The following is a 27,028-nucleotide window of genomic DNA, read 5'->3' as shown; positions in this document are numbered from 1 at the left end:
ATTTTTTCAACTGGAACGTGATGAACTCTGGGGTGATGTTACTCCCAGTCTCCACTTCAGTGTCACGTCACAATGTGATACTTTATACATTTAAAGGTGCTCATTTATTATAAAAACATCACATGTTTTCACATTATAGTGTGATATTTTTCAGGTTACTGCATGAAAAGTTTATTGTAAAAACTGTACTTTGGATAATATACACACATTCTGGATGCAGAATGAATAATGAAACTTCCATGATGCTACAGCTGATCAATAAGAAATGATGCTAACTTTTCCGTCTGCACAGCCCATGCATTTTAAAATCCTCCTCCATGTTTCAATTTCACCCACGTTGCTCATTAACAGCAGAATCTCACCATGTCATTCCAAGCGTGAAGCAGAACTTCAGCAAATGCTGTAAATGAGCTGCGCTCCGTTAATTAATCCGTTATCTCCAAACATCCTCCTAGACAGGTTTATATCATGTTTTTATTCTAAACCTTTAATGTTATGACATGATATGTATCACATTTGTACATTCGACTATAGTTAAGACTTGAATGTACACACACACACACACACAGAAAGGCCCTCACTTGAGTGACCTTTACTTGCAATCATCAGACCACCATGTGGCCCTATATAGATAGATATTTCTTCTCAGCCAAGGAAACTATAATATATGTCTTGAAAAAATCTTAATGGGTGAATGTGGAAGCTTGTCACAAATACATTTTATAACACATACCCATTTGACAAGCAGTAGTATAGTATAATCTTTATTCTGTATGTACTGAACTTCGTATTACAGCATCCACACTGTTGCATTATTGCCTTTCTTCTCCTTCTGTGCCTCACCTGTTGTATTGTACTGCGTTTGTGTCACTGTTTTATCTCTGAAGCGTTTTATAAAAATTATATTAATAGGCTACATTTTTTAATATCATAGGCTTATTATCAGCAACGTGAGTGAAATGTTACAAATGTCTGTATAGAGCATCATTATTTAGAAATATGTAAATTGTAAAAGCTGTCTGCAAAAGCAGATGTGGAGTTTGATGGATACATATGAAGGCTGCTTATTCATAATATAAAATATATTAAGGTCGTTGTGCAGCAGAGAGTCAAACACACTAACAGGAATAATGAAGAAAAGACGTTAACTGTGTTTTGTTTCGGGGGCGAAAACAGAGAGCAGCTGTTCATGTGTGATATAAAGCTGCTACAGACTCATTTATGCTGTACTTGTCATCATTGGTGCTGATGATGGAGCTCCTGGTGTTATTATTATGGGCTGAGCGGAGGAGGAGCGGGTGGGGCCGGGGTGGCTGATGGGAACACAGACTGTGGTCACTGACCGGAGACTCTACTGGCTTTTATTCTGCTCAGATCAGACCGCATGTCTGACCCAGGGGGTCCGCCTGCTGCTGGGAGCAAACTGCATCCATCCCCCCTGATCCCTGACGGATGGATGCGCTCCTGACGTAGAGCAGGAGGATGAAAACCACCGCCTGACTTATATTTTTTTATTTGGCATTTTCGCTCACAGCCTGTTTATGGGAGGCAGGAGCTGCTTGGCCCTTTCTTTATCACAGGGAAGATGCATCCGCGGTTAGCTATGTGAAGAGCAGAGCAGATCGCCCTATCATTCTCATTTCGCGATTCTGAGGAATAATTATGAACAACGCGCAAGATATGTCGCCCGATTTCGTGTTGATGCGCCTGGTTTCCGCGGCCGAGGATGACCGCTTGGACGCAGAAAACGGGAATCTGCCGCCGGGAGGAGTGGTGGCAGGGCTGGGTAAGGAGGTCCTGGCTCACAGCGGCGTCAAGGCGGGTTTGGACATAAGCCGAGATCCGACTGCGGGCGTCGAGCATCCCAGCAGCCGCCTGAACAAAGCGCAGCCGAGCGGGGAGGGCACGGCTGCACCTGACACCGGGGTGACGGAGAGCCGAGCCCCGCTGTCCGCGCCTCCTCCGCCGCAGAGCCCCATGGAGGCCCAGGGCTTTGACTTTGCTGCCAGTCCCGGCCTCCGGCCTCAGCTGCTCGTCTTTTCCAATATAATGCGCAACGAGGACGGGATTTTAGAATTAGAGCGTCGGAATCAGCCGAGGGATGCTCTGGGTTTGGAGCAGAGCCCGGGCCCGGCTGTCAATAACAACATTCTGAGTCCTGCAGAGGCTCAGCAGCATCAGCATCAGCAGCAACAGCAGCAGCAGCAACAGCAGCATCATCATCAGCAGCAGAACCTGCTGGAGCGGACATGGGGAGCACATCCGCCGCTCTCAGCATCCGCTGAGATGCAGGGAGCTGCGGATCTGTGCCGCCGGCATCGACTCATCGCTACCCCGCCCGAGTGGCCCTTGTTGTCGGAGAGAAACAACCCTCTCACCGTCATTGACTCTAAATGGGGCTGCGCCACCAGGGACAGAGAGGGAGCCGTGTTCGAGTTGGCCCGGCGGTTCGGGGAACTGGGGGTCGGCGCGGTGCCCAAGATGCTGCTCAAAGCAGGAGAGCTCCCGCAGTGTTCGTGTCAGGGCGCACACGGGCCCGGGGGAGGCGGGGTGGAACCCGGGGATGACCCCACAGAGACCAGCGATGCTCTGCTGGTGCTAGAGGGGCTGGGCAGCGGGGATGTTGACGGCCTGGGCATGGACGAGTGTCCAGGGGACGAGGGGGACGATGAGAGTGGACGCCGTGAGTTTTTACTCAACAGGAAAAGGGAGATAGTTGAGAAAATGTCCGGCACTTTCTCCATTAGCAGTTTCCAGGCGGAGCTGAGGAGGCAGGTGGAGGGGATGGCCCCTGTCGCGACCCAGGCGACGGCGGCGGCGCAGGTGTGCAGTGTGCACGGGGGCTCAGCCAGCCGGCCGTCGCACATAAGCTCTGGGGATGCGGCTGTTGTCGCGCAGCTTTCAGCCACACCGATTCAGAACTCGCCGTGGACCATGAGCCCAAACCTGAGCCAGGCTTCGACACCAAGGAGGCGGCCGGAGCGGTGCGCCAGCGCGCCGCGGACTCCCACGGGCCGCGCGGCCGGTGCGGAAAAGACCCTCAAAGTTCCGGGGAAGTCCAAAAAGGGCTCGTTAAAGATCCGCCTGAGTAAACTGTTTCGGACTAAAAGCTGCAGCGGCTCCAATCACCTGCTGGACAAGAGGCCCTCAGTGACCTACTCAGTGTCTTCTGCCGGGAGTCTGGTGGACATGGCGAGCACTGCTGGAGCTGAGCAGGACACAGACAGGTGAGCACACTGTCCTCAACTGTCCTCAACTGTCCAACACACGCTCGCTGTTACTTTGTTGTGACTGTAGACACATACTCTTATGTTCCGTTGTCACTGTTAGCAGATTAGACTGGTTCTGTATTAATGGCTCATGGAAAATCATCCCAGATGAGAATTTAAGGCCAAAATCCTAGCAAGAAAGAAATATTTAAGAAAGAAGAAATAGTTCTACTTATAAAGCTCCAATATGTAACTTATGTTACCATAACACTGCTAGTGTGACATCAGGTGAGCCGATGCCATCTTGCTTCACTTGCAAAGCTGCGATGCTAACACCACATCACTCTGTGTCTCCACAGACACTAAAAACAAGACACTGCCATACTGAGACACAGGGAACGAGAGTTGTGCGGAGCTGATATGCTTCATCAGCATTGACTGTAACACATTATTATGTACATTATTGGCACTTTTCCATGATACAATTGTAGCAATACTCGGCTCTACTCGACTGGATTTGGTGTCAGACACGTGGTTTTCCAATACTATAGAACCTGCTCAACGTGGGCAGAGTCATCATAGCCCGGCTGTGTGAAACTGCCATGACGATTTTATACGCGACACAAACTAGTGATGTGTAAAGCAGCTGTTTTTGGTATCGCTGAATTATTACAATCAGTTGATTAAAAAGATTTGTTCACAGAATCGTTCAGTACTTCCTGCATTACCGGAGTCACTGAACTGAAATACCACTGTCACAGGGTTGTGATTCGGCTCACGATCGCTAATGGAAAAGCAGAAAAAAACAATTCAAGTCCAGTCGAGCCGAGCCGTGCTAGAACTGTATAATGGAAAAGTACCATGTGTTGAAAAGTTACAAAATACAGCATTAAAGCACCTTTTCAGAAACCCGTCTTTGTTCATCAAGACATCCCCAGTCAATTCAGCACAAGTTGTAACTACGGAAAAAGTTTATTGCTTAAGCACACAATTTAAAATAAATAAATTGTCTGACAGGTTCAGCAAAGGGTCAGCCAAGCCAACGATTGCCTGGCATCACAAACAGAGAGGGGCCCTTGAAAACAATGAGGCCATATCTGTTTAACACCGTTTTAAATTGAAAAAACGATCAGATGAGTGACAGTTCCATACAGGGCTGGACTGGCACCAAAAAATGGCACTGGCATTTTTGGCCATGGCAGCCCACCATGATTATTTATACGATAAGTGGAGGCACACAACATACCACAGGATATGTGCGCATGTTGTGTTTAAATAAAGTGCAGTAGCCTACATGGAAGAGAGAAACCATGTTAAAAAATGTATACTTTCATCTTGGTAGAGATGGCCACAGTGACACAATTCCCACCTTGAATTGAAAGTGGTTGTCAAAGAAACACTGCTAAGCTGTAATATCTGCTAACTATAACTTTATGGCAAGCTGAAATAACACTGTAAGTTGGACACCCAGTCTACTGATAGCATTATTTGAAAACAAAGGCTATAAAGGCAATTCTCTCTCTCTCACACACACACACACACACACACACACACTAGGGTAACCACCTCCAAACCAGCAAGGATGAGTTTGTACAAAACTCTATAGGCTATTATTACTATGCATGATTTAAGTCTGACTGAAAAAAATGAGTCCTGTATTTTTTTCCTATGTTGAGCATTTGCACACATCCCAAAACATTTTCATTGTTAATTCCACGGGCTAGCATCATTTCTGTGTCATTCCAGTGTGCATGCCAAATGCATGCCAATCGAAAGCTTATCTGTGGTTTATTATCCATTTCCACAGACAGACATTCACTTCTCTCCAACTCAGGTCAAACTCAAATGGCACAATTTGATAAGCTTGGTCAAGGGGGAGGGGAGGGCTGAGAGATTTCATTGAACTAGCCCAATGTCCTTCAAGGAAATTAACCAATGGGCCATTTCATGTCTCAAATACCATCGCGGTCGATGAAAATTATTTCTAATATACATTTTTGATTAAATGTGCACCGGCCCACCGGGCAAATGGCCTGTCCACACCACGTGTGTAATCTGTGTCCATACTTGCACCTGATCATGTGACCATTCAGGTACACTGGGCATGTGTGTACAGGTGTAAACAGGAAGCAGATTATAGTTTCAGAAATGAGTACTACAAAAACAACAGCGGCACAAAGTAAAAACAATGTCATGAGACTGACAGCAAGGGGAGACGGAAACAGTTGCTTCCGTGGTAATGTGGCCGAGATAAGAATCAATTACTGATTGAATGCAAGCAACTGCATTATTGTTTGCAAAGGGCTCCTTTTCTATCGGGTCTGTCCAGACTAAAGCGCAGCCAGCAGCATTTTCAAACTTCTCCATGTGTGGTTCTCTAAAACACCAGGATAATGTGGGCCTGAGGCTTATCCACGGCAGACTGTATGAAGTAGTGTGGATGAAGTCTGAATTCAACACTTTCCTAACATTTTTTTAAAGGGACTCTACATCAGAATATTATTCTCCTGCCGAAATCCAACACTGCGTTTTAATCGTCAGTGGACGGAAAAATGGATTGTCCAGACCCAATTGTCCGATCTTCATGACTAGATTGCCATTCACACCCATTCACTCCCACTTTCATACAGCACATCTATGTGCAGTGCATTTTCTATCACTCATCTTTCATACCCATTCACACGCTGCCGACACAGCCGTCAGGACCAAAGTGGGGTTAAGTGTCTTTCCCAAGGACACATTGGCATGAAGACTAGTGGAGCCGGATCATAAGGTTCTGATAATATTGGTTTCAAGTGGGTTTGTCTCTGGTTTCCATAGTGGCCTCACCCGTGTTTGCCCATATGGGTTTCCTGCATAGTTTGCCCAGGTACCCTGGAAAGTGGGCATGGGATTGAAGTGGGCAAACAAGGGTGGAGCCACTCTGGAAAGCGTGGACAAACTTTGGGACCCATATTGTCAGACGGAATATAATCCTAATGGAGCCCACATGAACATGCTGACTGGGTTTAAATGAAATGCTAGCTATGTTGTCAGTAGACTTACATCTGTCCAAACTTACTAATGCATGCACAGCAGATTTACAGTTTGACGTAGGTGGGCCCTAGCTGAGAGGGGCCCTTAGAGAGCAGCTATAGTCCAAGACTGACACAAGAAAAATTATTTAAAAAATATACACCGGCTGGATTTTATATTTTAAGAATATGTTTGACACATTGTCTCAACATTTGACATTTTTCTTTTCTGAAAAGTAAAGCTCTCTCAGTCCCTACACCAAAGTCCATAGAGAGAATCTATGTTTTTAGCTCACAGGGACACAGGAGCTGCTGATCTACTGCTGCCTTGTTTGGGAAGTTTGAGTCACGTGGATATAACTCTAAAAGAAGGATTTCAAACAGCACAGTTTACAAAATAAAACAGTTGTACTTTCTGATGGAGGCGGTAATGCATCAGCAACTCTTGCATTCTGTGATGTGCAATCACTGATTCTTTAAAAAGAATTTAGTGAGGGGAGCGAGCACCATTGGAAAAAGACTATAATGTGACATTAGACTGTAGACATCGTGATATGATGATGTATGTGTGTCTGTGATGAGTTTTTCTGGTTTTTGCATATTTATTATATTGAATGAATGAGTGAAATACACTGAATGTTAACTATATAATTGTAAATATTTCTAAGAAATACATGGAATTGACAAAATGATATTTAAGATATGTCACTTCTTTAAAGTTTAGCCTAATTATTTGGGGGAGGGGGGGTTCATTTGACCATATTTATAGTCAATTTCATAGTTTCTAACATACATTAGAATAAATAAACCAGGTATCATCTGAAATGAAAGGTAATGAAGGAGTGAAAGATCATAAGTGTGTATTAACAGTGTATTGCCACTCTGCTTTGAGAAGCACAAATATCACAAGAGTCCAGAGAAACAACCTGTGTGCAGCTTCATATCCACATATATCTCCTACATCGGGATGTAGCCTTAAAATATTTATTATTTATGAGCCATATTGCCTAGCCTTGATTTGCTATATATCGTGATATATACATATACATCGAATGAAATTAAAAAGGTATATCTTGATAGAATCTTTCTCACATGGCCCAGCGCTCGCTAATTCTTGATATACTTGAATGAAATCCTGACGTACACAAGCCCTTTGCCACCGTGTGTTTTTAGATGCAGAGATTTTTCAAGCCTTTTGCAGCCTGTCACCCTTGATCCTCCACCTCACTGCTTTGTCATCATTCACAGAAGCACACTGAAGAAATGCTGCCATTAAAAATCATGGGCTTCAGATGCACTGACTGTCAGAGCTGAAAGGGTTAGAGAAAGCTGCAAAACAACAACAACAACATCAAAAGAGATTGCAAAATAACAGACTTGTCATACAAAGCTGATTATCTGAACCTCTGTAGTTGCCAATGCTCTTCTTCTGCCCTCTTGTTCTTCTTCATCCTCTGCTTTTTTGACTGTTTTTCGTGTCTCTCCTGCAGCCACAACCTGCCCAGGCTGACCAGGGCCCACAGTGCCTTCTCCCCTGCCTCCCTCTCTGCCTCCCTCTCTGCTTTCACTGGTAAGACCTGCTTGGCTCTGACTCCCTGACATTTAACACAGTCACTGCAGCAGGGCTGCAACTAAACATCATTTATTTTCATTAGTTTCTGTCTATGAAATGATCGGAAAAACTGCAAGGAAATCCATCACCCTTTCCTCCGTCTGAACGTGATGAGCTGAGATGGTTTCAAGTGCAAATATTCACTCGTCTGAAATCACAGAGGAGCCAATAGTATTACACGCGAGCTAGTGAAACAATCTGGCAGCGAGGTGAGGCAGAGGGAAGTCTTTGTAGAAGAGAGCTGCACCTGGCTCCGCCCACCACACTCACACATGAGGAATAACCAGACAGGGAACGACAAACAACAACGCAAAAGGAGAAGGGAGGGCTGCCAGGAGAAGAATCATGACAATAACTATACAACTATAACTGTATAACTATCTAACTATATCTATCTATCTAGATCTATGAGGCACAAAAGGTCTGTGTTTACAGTGAGAATAGTGATGTGGTCTGTAGGTCAACTAGCAAAAACATGAAAATAAGTCAATACAAATAATAAAATAAGTAAATAAATAATGAAATAAGTAGATAAATGAGTAAGTAAGTAAGTAAATAAATAAAGAGCTGACTTAATGAGACACGGCTCAGAAGTCCCACACTATGTAGAGTTCTGCATTTTTCTGCTCTTTCTGTTGAATGAAGACAGACTTTGCACAAGGCTAACCACCAATGAGACAGACACATTAAAGCTGCACCAGGCAATAGTTCATGTTGTTGTTCCCATCAGAGCCTGAAGGAGTTATTAGAAGTCCATGCTCATGTTTACCCTCCCATCAGCCTGTGATGTTCAACCACCAGAGAGGAGACTGAGGAGAAGATGGAGGCAGAGATGAGAGTGTGGCTGCGTCCACTCCTCTCTGGTGTAGACCACACGCTCTTGTAGCGTTTGATTTTGTTTCTTTCCCTGCAGAATTTCACTTTGGTGAATCTGCAGTGTCTCAATTAGTGGGGATGGGATTTTCTTCTCTTTGTGTTGTTTTTTTATTGCAGTGATTTAGGCTGATTAGCTGGGTGTAATTTTCCATAAACATCCTGCCTGGTGCAGCTTTAATGGCACTCTGCAGCAACAGGAGGCAACACAGATAAACCAGACTTCTTCTTTTCCTTCTTCTACTGTCTTCGTCTTTGTTTCACTTCCCTCTTTCACTTTTCATTCTCTTCCTTCCCTTTCACCCTTTTATCGTCTTGTTTTTTGGCTCTGCAGGTGAGACTGTTTCTCTAATGGATGTGGATATTTCACGGCGAGGGGCGAACACGCCACACCCTCCCACGCCTCCTCCTCCTCCACGGCGAAGTCTCAGTCTGTTAGGTACTGTTTTCACCTTCCTGCTTGTCTCTTGTGGGTATGACACAATATGAACACTTCCTGTCAACATTATCCTGTCCGCAATAATGACAATACCATGAGGATAATTGTCAAAATGTGCGATAATATAGTGTGTTTTTTTCAAGATTCCTGAATGTGAAAAGAAGAAAATTGATGAACTAATGTTACACAAGAAATCAAAAACCTTTCTGACGTTACATGGAGACTTATGATACCAAAAATATTACAAAATGTAATGTTACAAAAACACAAAAAATAAATCTTGTTAATGTTACAAAAAATGTACAATGAATGTACAGAATGTTATAGTGTTACAAAAACATGTTTGGGGTGTTAAAAATTGTTTCTAACATACAAAAATATTCAAAAACTTGCTTTACAAAAGTCGTAATGCTCCAAAAACATTAGAATTTTAAAAATGTAACTTATGTGATACATTTTTTTTTTAACAAAACATGTTGCTAACATTACAAAATATGACTTATATTATCAAAAAAGGCAAAAATGTTACAAATGTAACATTCCAAAAACATGTTACTAGTGTTACAACAATGACTTGTGGGTCAAAAATGTCATTTATTTATTTTTACGAAAAATACAATAATGTTACAAAAAGTTACTTACATTAGCAAACATGTCACAGATGTTGTAATGTTCCAAAAAGAGGTAACTAACTAGAAGACGTACGGTTTGGTAAATGGTCTGTATATATTAGGGGTGGGACGATACCACTTTTTTGTGTCCGATACCGATATCGATATCACAAACCCGAGTATCTACTGATACCGATATTAGTCTGATAAATGACATTAGTCATTTTAGACTGTAAACACAGCTTTTAACAACACATTTATGCTGAGTCATTTCAAAGACAACAACAGTGTAACAACTATTGTTGTAATAAAGAGCCCAAACATGACTCAGCTAAAATGCTTTTGCTGATTTTTATTTACATTTTTACAGTCTGTACATAGTGAAGCATGCCACATGTATGTTTTTTGGATTGTATCGAATTTTAAATTTTTATCTGTTCGATATCCGAGCCGGTGATTTTGACCAATATTGGACAGATACCGATACTGAGCGATACCGATTTCCATCCCTAGTATATACAGCCCTTTTCTAGTCTTGATGACAGCTCAAAGCTGCTTTACACTACACTTTCTGCCATTCACCGTCTCATACAGCACATTTTCTATCACTCATCTTTCTCTCCCACTCACACACGGCCGGTACAGTCGTCAGGAGCAACGTGGGGTTAAGTGTCTCGCCCAAGGCGTTGGAGTTGAAAGACGACTCGCTCTACCACAGAGCTACTATTGCCCATACTGTCTGTGAACAAAGATCTTACAAAATATTTTTGGTGAGATGCAGCCGCTCATTCAGAATATATTTGTATACATTTGTATACATTTCAATAAATAATATAAATCCCTAATCCCTAAGTATGTTGGTGAGTAAGACAATATGAAATGGAAATATAAGATTTTTTTTTTTAAATCACAATTATATGCCAGTAATGGAAACGTGACCACACACACACACACACACACACACGTGTCACATGATGTGATATGTGCAGTGATGTAAATACTGTACGGCAGAAAGCAGCTGAGCTTACACAGCTTTTACTGTAGCTGGATGTAAAGGAAGTTTCTTTCTTGTTATTCATGAACCGTTTGACACAGTTAAGTGTACTGTCAAATCTCAGATGATGGCAAAAGGAACTTCTCCTTACTGGGAAAAACAACTGCACATTTTTGTCTATTTTTTGTGAAGATATACAGATTTAGTTCATATCAGTTAATAAAATTCACAGCTCAGGATCCCAAATTTAAAATATGGCAATAAAACAGCTTGAAATGGTAATAATTCTCAGTGTCAGGACATTTTTTCAAGACCATTCTCTGACCTTTCAAGTGCGTCATCGTTCTGTTTGCTCCTCCGATCCTCTGGTATTTTATGACCCACATATGCATCAGCCTCAAGCTTCCTTGTGTTTTTATACTCGGGGAAAATATGTCATTGCTATTTCTTGGACACATTTTGCAATTTAGTTCACTGTGTTGGATTTTATAATGCGATTGAACAAATATTTACTGCTATTTATTTTTTTGTATAGATGAGGACCTCTATTTTTAAAGGGATAGTTCCGGTTTTTTGGAGTGTGGTTGTATGAGGTAATGACAAAATAGGCGCTGACTGCGCCGAGAACCAGTCAGACACATGAACGCATGCTCTCAGTGAAAACATGAATGAAAACAGAATTTAGCCTTAGCTCACTCTCCAACACCAAAGAGAAAATCAAAGATTTTTGACCAAGAGACACAAGAGATGTTGATCAACTTCTGCCTCCATCACTAAGTTCAATGATATCCTGTATTCCTGAGAGCTACAATTGCAGATTTTCTATATGGACTTTGGTGCAGGAGTTTAAATGTTATACAAACTTCATTTTCCAGCTAAAATACTGTAGACTTGCATGCATATATTTGGTTTGGTGAGCCTTTTGTTCAGTGACTAAAATCAGTTTTTTTCTTGTGAGAGCAAGCATCCTGTCTCAGGCTGGCGATGTCAGTACCTCATACAATCACAATTCAAAACACCTGAACAATCACTTTATAGTCCAAGAGTCATTATATACCACTTCTCTTTGTGAACATTTGCTCCCACCATGGTTCAAACATGTAGAGGGGGAATAATAATATTATTTATACGTCTTTGATAAAAGACTTGGATCCTCACTCATACTTCCTCCTGGAGCCTCCTTGTCCCTCTTGAGGTGCATTTAAGGTATTAGAAAGTCCTGCATGATGGCAGTGGGGAACAATTCCCTGTTCACTGGAGGAGAACTGAGGCTTCTTCCCCTTCTTTTCATTCCCTTGCTTCCTCCTCACCCCCTTTTTCCTCTTTTCGTCCTTCCTTCCTTCCTTCCTTACCGTCATTCCTCAATCTCTCTCCTTTCCTTGTTGTCCTTCCTCCAGATGACATAGCTGGGCCTCAGCCTGGGCCCTTCCTAGTTATGGGTGCGTCCCTGCAGTCCCTCCCCCTGCCTCTCCCTCCTCCTCCTCCTCCCTTCCACTCCACCATGCAGCACAGTATCAGCCTCAACGGTAAGACACGTTAAAGCGTGTTAAAGCAACGGAATGTTGGTCACACCAACGTGAGCATGTGTCAGACAACATCTCTTTCCTCTGATCTCATTCAGACGCCTTCCTCCGGGCCCTTCCTCACTCAACATCATCATCAACCATGGCTGATGCGCGACCCCCCACCAGACAAGCTCCGCCCCCCATGCTGTGCGCCCTGCGGCGGTCTGAGGCCAGCAACTTTACCGCCAGTCTGAGAGAACTGGAGAAGGTAAGAGAAAAAAAATACAGACACGTCAGTTTCATCTGAATCAGTTCGTCTACTGATAGATATTTTTTATATTTTATTTTAAAGCTGCAGTAGGCAAGATCACTGGAAAATGTGTTTATGACACTGGCAGCACCTGCCAGTGAAACTCTACAATACTTTTTCTGGATGGAGGCTCCTCCCACTAGACAGACATGGACAGACGCACTTAGTTCATACATGACAGATGACCTGAGGCAGGTCACCATCCCTGAAAAGCTCCACCCATACTGGACATGACAAGGACACGAGCTGTGTCTCAATAGTTAAAGCGGCATCATCCAAATGTGCAGTTGATACTGTCGGCTGCACACTCAGGAGGAGATGGAAGTCAGACGCTGTGTGAAATGAGTCGGTCCCCTTCTTCTCCTAATAAATTCGGACAGACTGTACACCGAGAGGTTAAATGCTGCCCTCTACACTTCGAAGTCCTGAATCACAGTTCTACCTGTCCCTCAAAACCTAATAAACATCATTTTGGACATGAAATAGTCAAACAAATAATGTAGCCCCCACCAAAGCTCAGTGTCCCCTTCGTACCCGCTCCCAGGGTCGATGGACTCCACCCTCGGTTACACACCCCCACCGGACTTGCCCGCTGCCACACTTGAAACCTCTAACCTCCGCACTGTGCGGTCTCTGCGGCCCGGCCGCCCTCCGCACACCCACCAGGTACCCAACTGTCAATTAAATCAGAGAGATTGTCTTGTGTACACACAGAGAGTAGTAAAAAAACATGCGACTTGTCGACTCCTGACGTCTTCATGTCGACACATCGGCTTTTCTGTTAATGCCCTCCTCTGAACTGTAGTCTGTGTGACGTCATGTGTAAAAATGATTTGGAGGATAAAGAAAACACCAGCAACATGATGGAGCTCAGTGATAATGGAGCTCATTCACAAATCTGTGCTGAAACCGTGTGTATCAATCATGTTTTTACTGTACTTCAAGCTGCATATGCCCAAATAATGAAGGGGCCGCTGTCCCTCATTCCTTGAACAAAATCCACTTCATGGTGACTGTAACGGTTTCCGCCTCTTATCCTGAGTTGTCACATGTGTTGCTCATGCTTTTCTTGAACCCTTCTCACTCGCTCAGCCTGAAGAGGAATGTGCTTCCTTGTGTCAGATATAACGCTTCCGTTTACATAGCTCCAAAATATGAAAAAATAAGTGAATTTATTAACGATGGATTAATTGACTGATGATGCTGTCTCCACCTGCAGTGTGGTTGGTACTGGGGTCCAATGAACTGGGAGGATGCAGAGATGAAACTGAAGGGGAAACCGGACGGATCCTTCCTGGTGCGAGACAGCTCTGACCCCCGATACATCCTGAGCCTCAGCTTCAGATCGCAGGGAGTCACACACCACACACGCATGGAGCACTACCGAGGTGAGACACACACACACACACACGCGTGCGCGCACACACACACACACACACTGTCTGGTTTCTATCACTTCAGAGGACATTACATTGACTTCATTCATTTCATGACTTACTCTAACCTTAACCATAACTACTACTGGCCTAATCCTAACCCTAACCTCAACCTAACCTTAAAACATGTCTTCACCTTAAAATATAGTAATTTACCTTATGGGGATTTTCTTTTTGTCCCCATAAGGAAGACAAGTCCCCATAATGTGACTGTAACAGATTTAGGTCCCCACAACAGTAGTAATATCTGTGCACATGCGCACACACACACACACACACACACAGGTTCATTTGGACAGCCTAAACAAAGTGTTATCCTTAACATTTACCAAATGAGGTTCTGCGTCATTAGGACGAGGTTTTGGTCTCCATGAGGACTACTTCTCCTGACAAGGTCCTAAAGAGGTAACAAATACAAGAACACGCAAACACACATACACAGACTCTTCTGTGTATGTGTGTGTGTATTGATGCAGATGTAATACATGCACACACACACACAAACATCTGCTGGTCATCCAACACTTACACTTACCCTAACCCTCACCTAACAATCTGAAACATATACTGAGTGATCAGACCATTTTTAATTGAGCTCCAGTTCCAGGGCCTCTGTATTCAACCATGCTCCACCCTCAGCCACATCTTTTATCACAACAATCAAATGACAGAACAGTGCTTCATTTAGAATACTGTGTGAAATGCAGAACTAAACATAGACTGTAATTGTGTGACTGCAAAATAAAACAAATCTAATATAATGATGTGAGTGTATGGAAATATTGGCATGGTAAGTGTGGTAAAATACAGTGAATATCACACTATTATTATATTATATTATATTATATTATATTATATTATATTATATTATATTATATTATATTATATTATATTATATCATATGATATTATATTATATTATATTATATTATATTATATTATTTTTGTAACCACATCTTTAATAAAAAAGTTTCTTGAGCTACTTTACTGTTTTTAAAGGCTCCAGGGTTTAAACCTAAAAATGTTATGTTTCTATGACAGTCAATAACACACACACACACACTACTACAAAATTATCAGAGCAGAACAAAAGAACAAAAGAAAAAAGTACATGAAGGAAGGAAAGAGAATAAATAAATCAGGACTAAACTAGAGTGATTCAGTGAGGTCACACTACAGCAGTGAAGCATGGATAACTTACATTATAGCCCATGTGTGGCAGACTTAACACTGTGACACACACACACACACACAGAGGCAGACATTCAGAAACGGGGCTCTACATTAATGATCACAAAGCTATAGAGTCATTGCCTGAAAACATTCATTATTCAGACATACAGCCACGACTGACACAACACGTGTCATCATGTCAACATCATCACGTCTGCATGAACATGAACATGAACAAGCTGCAGATCAGTCCAGAGCAGCAGGCTTTGAGATAAAAAAAAGTATGGCATCACATTTATGTCAGTAAAATAATATTACTGCATGCGCGCAATGTTGGTCCCTCGTATGGAAAGCCAATAGGGTTATATTTCGTCTGAAAAATGACTCTCACTCTAAATAAACAATTACACAGACATGCACTCACATTGAAGCATATGTTTGATGTTAGTTTTATTAAGCAACATTGTATATTGTTACTGTAATGAGTAGGAATTGTAATAAGTAGGGGGCTGAAAAGAGACACAGCAACAGCATTTTTTTAAAGGGGGGGAGGAGTCTGGGACAACAAGCCTAGTGATGAAAGAGTGCACCAGTGATTCAAGCATGGACTAAGATAGCCAATGGCAAAATTGCAGTGTTTGACCAGAGAGGGGCAGTAGATACACTGGTTTCTTATATGTGTGTATAATTTCAATACTTTACACCAGGGGTGTCAAACTCAAATGACCTGGGGGCCAATGAGTATCTGGTCTGGTCAAGCGGGGGCCGACATAGAGGAAAGAAAGTGGAATTATAGCCGGTGGTCAATATAACATATTCATTATGATATTAGACAGAATTGCAAAGTAAACGTGCTTGTTTTGATATAAAATGATTCACAATAAAAACATATTTATGATGCACAAAAACGGAGAATTAAATTGAAAATCTAGCAAATAATGACAAGGATAATTGTGAATAAAACAGCTTAAATATATGTAATTTCATGTTGAGTGTAATGATAGATGATAGATAGATACAGAGAAATTCACACAATAAAGCACTGATTACAACCAATTGTCTTATTACTATTATAAAAATATTGCCGGCAAATACATTTAGTCTTATATTCTGTCGCTATTCCATCACCTCGCACAGTGGTGGGCGGGCCGCATGTAATCGATTGGAGGGCCACCAGTTTGACACGTGTGCTTTGCACTAACTGTGCAGATTTGTAACTGGATCAACAAATACCATTAACTAGATAGACCCATATACCCTGTTTTAAACCTGAAAATACGTGGTTTAGGGATTTAGTTTAGTGAAAGTGTTTTATTTGTGTTTTATTGAATCAGTTTAAACCTTAACCATAATCATAAATATGGCTCTCAATGAGTAATGTGTCCCCTTCTCCCTCTCTCAGCCCACTTCTTGACATTTTTCAGTCATTGGGTGGTTTTTGCCTCACAAGAGGGTGTTTAAGTTTGATGCCTGTGAACCAGAGATGGAACTTGAATACACAGTAGGGGTTTTATACCCCAGGGTTTTTAAAGGTTTTATTGGTAAAAAAGGTAATATACTACCCATAAGTATGATGTTAAAGTGTATAATAACTATAAAATCAAATTTGTGGCTCACTGGCAGCCAGGTTAGAGGTTCAAGATTTTAGTGTGCAAGTACAACAGCAGTGAAATGACATTGTGACTATTCTGTTTTGTGCAAGGGTATGTATAAATATCTAGAGCTACTGTATTGAAAAATAATAGGGTCAGAATTTTCAAACAAGTAAAGAAATGAAAAAGATGATAAGTAAGAGCAGCAGCCAAAATGATGAATGATGTTGACACTGGGCTTGTGGTTTTTGTCAGATACTGTCTATATTCAACAAAATAAAGCAGTAACACATGTTTTTTTTTTGCAATTGCTGTGACACAAACAGAAAAGTGCTCTTGAAAAATATATACACATGGCCTGACATGTTAACTGCAACGATGCAAATATTGTGGGAATGATTTATAGATGATTAAATGTTTCATGTGAGACGTTTTTCTCCTTTCAGGGACGTTCAGCTTGTGGTGTCACCCAAAGTTTGAGGACCGCTGCCACTCGGTGGTAGAGTTCATCGAGCGAGCCATCATGCACTCCAAGAACGGCAAATTCCTCTACTTCCTGCGCTCTAGAGTCCCAGGTAAAATATAGGTCATGTGTCCACATGCATCAAAAATGGATGTGAGCCGCCACTTAGTGAGGAGTGTCTGAGAGACAGAGAGGAGCACTTCATGTGATCATCTGTACGTCTGCCTGTGAATGATTTATGATTGTGAGAATGCAGTGAGGCTTTTCACCACAACACACAGTAGGAAAAGCGTGAGGGGGTTATTGTAAGAAAGTAACTGTCGACTCATATGTGGTGGAGGCATCAACTGAAAAGCTTCTCATACACTTTGAATGGAGTAACATCAAGTGCTGCCAAACTGCATTGTGGGTCTGTTGCTTAGCTTTGCTTGGAAAATGTTCAACTGGGAATGGAAATGAAAGTTTCTAAGCAGCAATGCAAGTGTAGGCCAATCAAATTACGACCAACTGACTCTATGCACAGCCCAGATATCTCCAGTAAGCTGTCAGTCAACGATGTCGAGATGTCTGCAGAAGTTACCAAGAGTCTCCATCCATCTTCTACATTGTCTACCACTACATTGTCTACAATACTAAACACGAGCTAGAACACAATTAGAATGTGTCATTAGTTAATTCAGAATCAGCTGTTTATCACGGATGACGGATCGTCTTACATGATTTTCCTATTCCCGTAGCAGCCTTCGCACTAAAACTACTCAATTGTTCTCTATGGGATGGCAATAGGTTTGTTTCACTGTGGTGAGCTCGACGCTGAAGCTCATCTTCTCTGGGATTCAATGGAGCAGTGGGCGGGGCATGGACACTGGGCTTCTGCATGATGATTGGAGGAAGTGTCTGAAAGGCGGAACCAGTTTTTGATTGACAGCGTTGCAGAAACAAACACGACAACAGAGCCTTTTCTGCCTCAGTCCTGTGTGGATTTTGTGAAGTCTGTAGACAAATAGCTGCTCCTTTTGTAAATAAAAACACTATAATAGTATTTCAGTTTTACATCATTATCACGTTTCCTTGGTCTAGTCGTTCGTTTGCAGAATTTATGTTAGAATTTATATTTAAATAACTGGGCCTGAAATGAACTTCCCCTGTTTCACAGACCAGCAACTGCCACTGGCACCTACAGGGAATTTAAAGTGAACCAGCAAACCAGAATTTTAGAAATGAGAGGAGGCCGTGCTCTGCTGTTGACCCCTCACAACAGGTCACCCAAGTTTCCCCTTATCGAGAGCTGGCTTATATATGTCTACATCTTCAGAGTTTAGTTGAAGACTTACCTGTAGCAGGTCCAGTTGCCTACAGTGAACCGCTGAAGATGATTATGACCTGGACGACCCATTACAGACACACTGCTCTGCTAACCTCCGATAGCCACCCTTAGCACCAAGCATCAGGCCCGTCTACTGTCACATAAGACATTATGATTGATTGATTGATTGATTGATTGATTGATTGGTTGGTTGATGTGTGTTTTCAGGGCTTCCTCCCACCCCAGTTCAGCTGCTGTATCCTGTGTCTCGCTTCAGCAATGTGAAATCACTACAACACCTCTGTCGCTTCTGCATCCGACAAATAGTCCGCATCGACCACATCCAGGAGCTTCCACTGCCCAGGTACTCACTCTTTAATATCACATACCAACATGGGGTCTTGTAAACACCATACACAGTAGCTATTTTTTTTAATCTGCAAAATGTCTTCATTCCGTTTACATGGACACACAATGAAAGGATCCGATTGTGGTGTGTGTACAAATGCATCAAGCATTCAGTCAGAACGGACTGTTTTGACATGTGAGGTGTTGCCAACTTTTCCAGGAGTAGAAGCAGAAGAAGAAGTTTCACTTTTGCTTCTGTATTAAACAAAAGCTGCACATGGTCTGCTCGCCCCCTCACTGTCTGTCTCATTTTCCACCTTTTCTGCATCTGTGACTTTCTTGTCTGTTAATTATTCCTTTTTTGGAATGAAAATACAGTGTGTTCTTCAAACAGATCATCAGATAAGATCAAACCAGGATCGACTGTTTATATGAATACTGATTTGAATGACGATCAGCATATTCCAGCCTCCTTTGGAATGAAATTTGTTTCCAAATGAGCTGCATCTGATCAGAGTTTTCACACTGGCATGTTTACGTGACTTAATTTTTATTTCAATCTGATCTTTATTTTGATTACTTGTGTCTATGTAAACATAGCTATTGTTTATCAGACTACTTGAAATTGGGAGCATTACATTTACTCCTTCAGAGTTACAATAACACTCAGGAAGGAAATAAGGAATACGATTAAGAAAATGGCAGATAAGATATATACACCTTAGCATGTAATATAAACATGAGAAACATATGTGCTTATTAAGAGATAAAGTTTTATGACAATAAATATAACTGAATTAATGAATAGAATGTGTAAATGTAAAGTATGTACAGAACATGTTTAAAACGTAATTATGTTGTTAAACCCACAGAGTTTTATATGAGCAGGAAAAATAGTAGAACACAAGCATGGACACATGGGCACAATATTAAAGCATGATTATTCATTTACAAAAAAACAAAAACAAATGTGCCTTTAAGCCCTTTCATGGCATCTTTGTTCTGGTGTGTTTTCTAAATCAGATGTTTAGGTCTGTAGTCAGCACTGTTACATTCAAGTGTTAAGATTTGTGTGTGCAGATGTGGGGTTACCGTGGCAATGACATGGGTGTAACTATGGGAACATGCCTTTCAAACAAAGACACTAGAGAATTGGCAATCATCTAGCCGTCCTCAAATTAACATTTGTACACACAAGATTGTGGTGTTTTTTTTTATTAGCCACAGTTGTCGCACATTTATATTATATTATATATTTAGGGTTATGGGTAGGATTAGGGTTGAGGTTACAAAGGGGCGTGGTGTGAGTGGTGGGTATGCCATGAGCGGCCACAGCCAGACCTTTCTGGAAAAGTCATGTGATATAGGTTTTCAGTTGTGATAGTTTGGGTGCAGATTGCTTCTGTTTTGGGGCTCAATTGTTGCAATTTAACAATGAAATGTTTTGGTCACAGAGTTGGACAAATTCAAGTATATAAATCAGCTGGAGATGGATGGACAGCTGGTGAGCAGTGAGCTTGTTGTTACAGTTGCAAAACCATTGAAGGGGGCTAAAGTTTAATGCCCCCTCCTCCACAAACCCATATGAAAATCACTATTGTAGTTTTGAATTTCCTTTGGCAAGGTTTGTTTGTAAATAGAAAAAAACTTCTAATGTTAATTTCTAAGGCCTGGGTCATAGATAGATAGATAGATAGATAGATAGATAGATAGATAGATAGATAGATAGATAGATAGATAGATAGATAGATAGATACTTTATTCATCTCACAGAGAAATTCACAACTTACATACTTAACGTGTTCCATGTTCGTGAAGAGGCACTTTGCATTTTGCACATGGCCATGGTTTAATTCATACAAAAGGTCCACGTCTACCATTTTGTGCATGTGCATTTAACCTCTAGATGGTAAATGTAAATGGTCTTTATTTATATAGCACTGACCATTCAAAGCCATTCACCCATTCACACACGCTTTCATGCAGTGCATCTATGTGCAGCGCATTTTCTGTCACACATTTTTCAAACTCTTTTCATACCCATTCACACACTGGACATTGAATCCACAACCTTCCATTTGAAAAATAACTTGCTCTACCACTGAGCTCCAGTCCTGTTGTGCTTCAGAGAGCATGCACAGTAGGCTTATACGGTACATATGGACTTAAACTGTAAAGGTGCTGGGAGGAATGGGTGGAAAGTACGAGCCGGGCCTTTGAACCTGGTGTCTCAATAGTTTGATGCATCACTTTAGGTAACGTGTCATATTTGGTGCCATGTGCCATGAAATTAGGTAGGGACATCCATGGTCCTCGGAGCATGAATCCTAACATCAGTGAAGATCCTCTTATGCCAGGCCCACGAGCCAGAACTTGCCCACCAGAAGGTCCAATGGTCCAGGTCGCCCTTGCCTTACAATGAGTTTGACACCCCTGTCTTATACCAGTACACAAATCACACACTTCTCACTCCCCTCAGTGAAATATCCAGATGTCTACCTGCTGGATTCAGGATGTATCAGAATGACTCTGTGTTCATCTTTTCTTCTCTCCAGACCACTCATCTCCTACTTGAGTAAGTTTTATTACTACGACCCAGAGGAGGAGATGTATCTGTCAATCAAGAGCATCCAGAGGGTGGTGGGAGCAGAGCAGGAGGCCGAGTCGCAGACGTAACATCAGAGATCTTCTCAGTTCAAGTGAGTTAGTGTCTCGTCTCCTTTTTTTAATATGCTAGTTTTCTAAAATATTATTCTTTTTAATGTCATTTTTAAAAACACTGAGAACTTTATACATATTTCAAGTTTTTTTTAAAAGACAGGCATGCTCAGGAAATTCAGATTTTCTTTCTTACATCCCTTGCTTGTATCATAATACCTGCATATGCATATCATATATTGTATGCATGCCTCTGAAGTTCAGTCAACTAATCAGAGCTAAGTGAACCACTTGGTGTTGCTGCTTAATATTTACTCCACGAACAAATGAGTGGGATCACCGGACAATAACACCCGCAATGTGAAAATGGGTCATTCTGATCATTTGTGAACTATACTATATACCATCTATATATAAATCACTCACTATATCCCCACCTGAAATGTAATGTTAGTCTCTTGGTGCATTCGAATGGGACATAATTGTGAACTTGGGTTTACAAGTGTTTCAAATTTACTTTACATGCTTGGCGATGGCAACAACAGCTAGGGTTAGAAAAAGTAAAAGAAACAACTCAATGTGACTAAAATGACAACAAATTTACTCATGATACACTGAAAAATAAACATTCTTGGAGCCTGCCATTTTAAAAATGTCAACAAACACATCACAACTCATGAACTCTAAACTTTCTGAAACTTTCAACATACAATGTTGTAAATACGACATTTGGCAGCAACTCATAAACAGCACGACACAACCCCATTATTTTAAAATGACTACATGCAAACAAGAAAACATTTGATGTTGTAGCATGTTAACCTTTTTTTTTTAGTCACGCCAGCCGGGCATATGCTGCGTCAGTACATTTCGTCATAGTTTGCCCTGCACACACCACCATGGCAATGGGAAGATTGCTAAATTTAGGTTACATGTAGCTTTGCACCATGGACGCAAACATATTTCAGGCTAGTCATTGTTAGCAATACCAGTCCATACAGGGCTCTAGTCTACATGGTCATTTGCTCACACAAACATCTTAGCAACATGTCTACAGATAAAGATTGAACAGTACTGTGTGTTCGCAACAGATTTACTGTAAATGAAATAAGATAGAAATGCAATTAACAGTAAAAGTTGATACAAGTTGCAGCCATCTTGGAATCCTATGCTTGGGATTGGCGATGGTGAGATTGCTCTGAATTTCCAAGTTGGAAATCTGAGTTTCTTTAACTTGGAAATTCTGACTCCCAACTACAACTGGAAGGCATTAATAGTTGTTGTATGGGTGTGTCTACCACTGACAACTGATTTACTATCAATAGCCCACAATATCTTTAAATTGGAAGCAGTAGTTTGTATGTATAAATAACAAGTCCATGAAAGCCTATATTAATAAGTTTTTTTTTTATTAGTTTTTTTTTAAATAATACCCATGTACAGTGTGCTTTGGTGAGGCTTAAAGTATGAAAACTATGGTACTGACTGTCAAGGACAAACCCAGAGGGTGAATCCAAGATCCCCAGTCATTTGATGTTTGATTTTACTATTGAATGAGTTGCATATTTATACATTCAAAGAGTACATTTTAATTATTATTATTATTATTATTATTATTATTATTATTATTAATAATAATGAATGCACACTGTTGGTCATTGCTTGCCTGTTGACGCCTGTTGTGGCTCTCTCTTTCTTTCCAACCTCTGTCTCTGTCTAGCTTTCTGTTTGAAGGACTGATCTGTGCTGGTCTGCCAGTCTTCCAGCATCAGCCAATCAGAGTCTGGAAATCTCTGCATCCAGATGGACTGGGACGGACTCGCTTCTCTGTTGATTTGGACTAATGAGAGGAGGGGAGGTGTGTGCAGCTGGATGTTGTGATAACTGTCGATTAGACCGCACAGTTGAAGAAGACTCGGACTCGTCTTCAGACCGACCACAAAGATGTTCTCGTTTGCAAAGATGTCTTGGGAAAAACAATGGAAAGCATACATTTTGAACTCCATTTGCAAGTTTCCTGCTGAACTGGACTTTAAAAACACAAATGCACTGGTCAATTTGTACAACTGTTTGCTGCCGTTTTCTTGTTTTTTTTTTCTCCCATTCTGTCAAAATGAGGGTGTTTGGATAAAAACTTGCCCTCAGGATCAATTTACACCCTGAGCAGGGCAACAGAGACCTGTCACCGGGCATTTGGACGGTCCAAGTACAAGAGTTTAAAAAAAGATGTGCTATCATTTTGGAGGTTGGGCATTTTATTTATTTGCTTGACAAAACCATGTTTCCATTGTTAGCTAAAAATGCTAATGCTAACATAAATTATGGATTAAGATATTTTATACCAGAACTTTATTTTAAGTGGAAGTTCTTGTCTTACCCTGAGAGAATCGATAAACTACATAATACTTTACATCACACACCTCGACCTCTGAATGTTTCAGTTCTGTTTTTTTTAAGCGTCGATGGTTCAAGCCTGAAGTGTTCATGTTAGCTGAAGTTTGTTTCACTTTGCCTTTACCAAGAAATGAGTGATATATTCACCCTGTCGGTGTTTATCACAATCTAGAGTAGCTGCTGTCAGGAGCTGTTAAGCTAACAATGAAACATGCCAACTAATTCAAGGAAAATTTGACTCTGTCTCTGAAACCACAGGTTTCTATACATCTACATTTGTACAATAATGGAATTTTGGCTGAATTACGTTTTCATCGTGTATTTTTTCAAAATGTACATTCACTTGTTGCGACCACATTATTAAAATTAATTACAGTTATTTTTCAATGACACAATCCGTTTGTTCAAATTTAAAAACTTCCAAAGTGCTTTCGTCCACCATCATTGTTCACCATCTGCTGGTGACCACCGTTATGCATTTACATCGGAGGTTGGCTCTGGGAGTGACATCACCCCTGAATTCCCTGTGATCCAGTTGAAAAGTCTTGGGCTAGCTATTGTTAGCAATACCAGTCGATTTCAACGTGGAATTCTGCTCACACAAACAGTGTAGCAACATATCTACAGTTACCTGTATGACTGATGTACTGCAAAACAAATATGACAGGAGAGAGAAATGGTAAAATAGCAGTATTTGTATGCTGGCAGCCATCTTGGAATCCCATGTCAGGGTTGGTGATGTTGCTCCGAGTTGGAAATCTGAGTTCAGGGGGCGTTCCTGTGTGTAAGAAACGCCCCCTGACCTTGGAATTCCGAGTTCCAACTACATAATATGCCATAATATGCTGTATATGACAATAATGGGTTCACTTTACCTCAATCCAGCCAGTGATTACATTAAGTACGACTAGTTGTACAGAAATGCTGTTTCTCAGAGACAGGGTTGATCAACCCACATCATTATTGCTGCCATTTCTGTCACTATTTGTCATTCTCGTTGATTGATGATCAGCTGTAGGAGAACGAGGACTTCCTTATTCTTGACTGAATGACAAATTGCTGGTTGATCAAATGTTTCTTCATTAAAGCACCACTGAGGATAACACAAGAAGTGTGCTACTTAGAGGCGTTGGTAGTGATCACAGACTGTAAATAAAGATAGACGACTGGTCTCTACTTCCACCCATTTCACAGAATGAAGCCAAATTATCAAATTATTATACGGGTGCTGCCATCTCACAATGGTGAAATGACGTATTTTGGAGTCAGAGTCTGTGCAATAGTGTTTGTGGAGTGAAGCCATTCTATCAAGGTCCCACAAATACACCTGCTCGTCCAATCATGAGTCATTTTTAGCTGTCAATCACAATGTTTCACCTCGTAGTATATGATACTGTAAAACAAACTTACGGGAAAAACATAATACTTGATGATATGCAAGTGTGATGAGATTGATGTAAAGTGATGGAAATCATCTTTGGAAACTTTGTTGGATGTCAACTTTGTTTGTTTAGTTTGGTCCATGTCCCATCCACTAATGCTGTGTTTCCACTACATTGTCCCAGCTCGCCTCGCCTCTACACGGTTTGGTTGGTTTTCCATTAAATAGTACCTCCTCAACGTGGGCGGAGTCATCACTGCAGGGCTGCATGAAACTGCCGTGACTTCGTTTTACACACCACACACACAAACCAGTGAATAGTGACTTGTAAAGCAGTTGTTTTCAGTGTAACTGAATCAATAGAATCAGTTCATTAAAAATATTTGTTCAGTACTTCCTCCATGACTGGAGCACAGACTAAAAAACAGTAGCAGGGTTTGTGATGCCGTGCTGTCGCTAAATATAGCAGACTCCTCTGGTAAATATTGAGATTTTATTTATTTCCTTGGTAATTGTTGGCGATTAATCCACGTTTTTAGAATTGTTAAGTCTTTTTAATTGAACTATAGTTCGGCATTCTTGTGTTGGACATCTTACTTCTGCCTCTTCCTGTGACGGTACTTTGACCAATCAGTGGCCGGCAGTCTGACGACGTCACGTATAGTGTCAGCTCAGCTCGCTTGGAACCTCACCAGAGAAGGTACTAAAAAAAGTACCAAGTACCAGGTACTATCGCTAATGGAAACGCAGAACAACCATACCGTGCCGAGGCGAGGCTTGTCACGCTAGTGGAAAAGGGTCTTTACATGGGGGAGTGGGGCTTATACCACCAGGGAGTGACCCAGAGAAACTGGCTTCACTTTTGGGAAGTCACGTTTCGTTACTGTTTGCCTTTGCACCATCCATGTATCACTATATTGGTGGGTATATACATGTATATCAGCTTTGAGTCATTGAAGAAAACACTGAAGTTTAAATGTGCAGCTCTGATTTAAGGTGGACTTTTCTTTTACAGTCAAACAACTCTTTGTGGATGAAGACAAGAGGATAAAGGAGTAAACATTGAGTAAATGTTTGTTTGAATTTGGGGTTTGGTGTCACTGGGACTTTCCAACACCATACCCAGATGCTTTACTTTCCCATCATGCCCAGCCTCACAATGAGTATCATTCTGCCATGACTGATATCAACCTGTCAACCAGTTTTATTTGTTGAAATGCCCAGGTGTATTTTTTCACTCTGTTTCTCAGTTTCCTGAAGCTGCAGCCACTGGTTCAGCATTTTCAGTAAAAGATGAAAAAATAAGGAAGAGAAATATTGTATGTGTTGTAATTTTTTTTATGTTTTAATATTTATTGAGGCATTTCTCCAGAGCATTAGATGAGAAAAAACCCTAATTTGGCTCCAGGATTTTAGAAATGAAACTCATAAATCAGAAGTAAAATCCATCACCTTCTACATAGAAACCAATATTATTTTCAATATTTTATTGAACTGTTTGATTAAACAAAATTGTCTCAGAAACTCAATTAAAATTCAATATGACATCTCATCTGCAGTTAGTCAACTATTAACATTTCGGAATTGAGGCTTTCTGTGCCGAGCCCCTCCCATCAGATTAGCATCAGGCATAGTGGTGTGTTGCATTTTTGTAGTCAGAACTCAGAATTTCCGAGGTCGTGGGGCATTCCTTACACAGGAACACCCCCTG

At 41.3% G+C, this 27,028-nt stretch overlaps 1 protein-coding gene across 2 annotated transcripts; it reads left to right on the top strand.

The window, feature by feature from the left end:
* Positions 1 to 1,325: 1,325 nt before the first annotated feature.
* Positions 1,326 to 26,750, top strand: socs7 (suppressor of cytokine signaling 7). 2 transcript variants are annotated; one of them, XM_058641506.1, is made up of 10 exons: positions 1,326 to 3,227; positions 7,714 to 7,793; positions 9,043 to 9,147; positions 12,150 to 12,278; positions 12,374 to 12,525; positions 13,787 to 13,955; positions 17,214 to 17,342; positions 18,765 to 18,900; positions 21,440 to 21,583; positions 23,263 to 26,750. In XM_058641506.1, the coding sequence occupies exons 1-9, from the start codon at positions 1,663 to 1,665 to the stop codon at positions 21,558 to 21,560; spliced, it is 2,586 nt and encodes an 861-aa protein (XP_058497489.1). In that variant the 5' UTR covers positions 1,326 to 1,662; the 3' UTR covers positions 21,561 to 21,583; positions 23,263 to 26,750. The 2 variants fall into 2 exon arrangements, with proteins under 2 accessions (XP_058497489.1, XP_058497490.1); XM_058641507.1 differs by lacking the exon at positions 12,150 to 12,278.
* Positions 26,751 to 27,028: the final 278 nt, after the last annotated feature.

Source organism: Solea solea, chromosome 10 (assembly GCF_958295425.1).
Source record: "Solea solea chromosome 10, fSolSol10.1, whole genome shotgun sequence".
Taxonomy (NCBI): Eukaryota; Metazoa; Chordata; class Actinopteri; order Pleuronectiformes; family Soleidae; genus Solea; species Solea solea.
The sequence above is the reverse complement of the archived record's forward strand: the minus strand, read 5'-3'. Positions and strand labels throughout refer to the sequence as shown.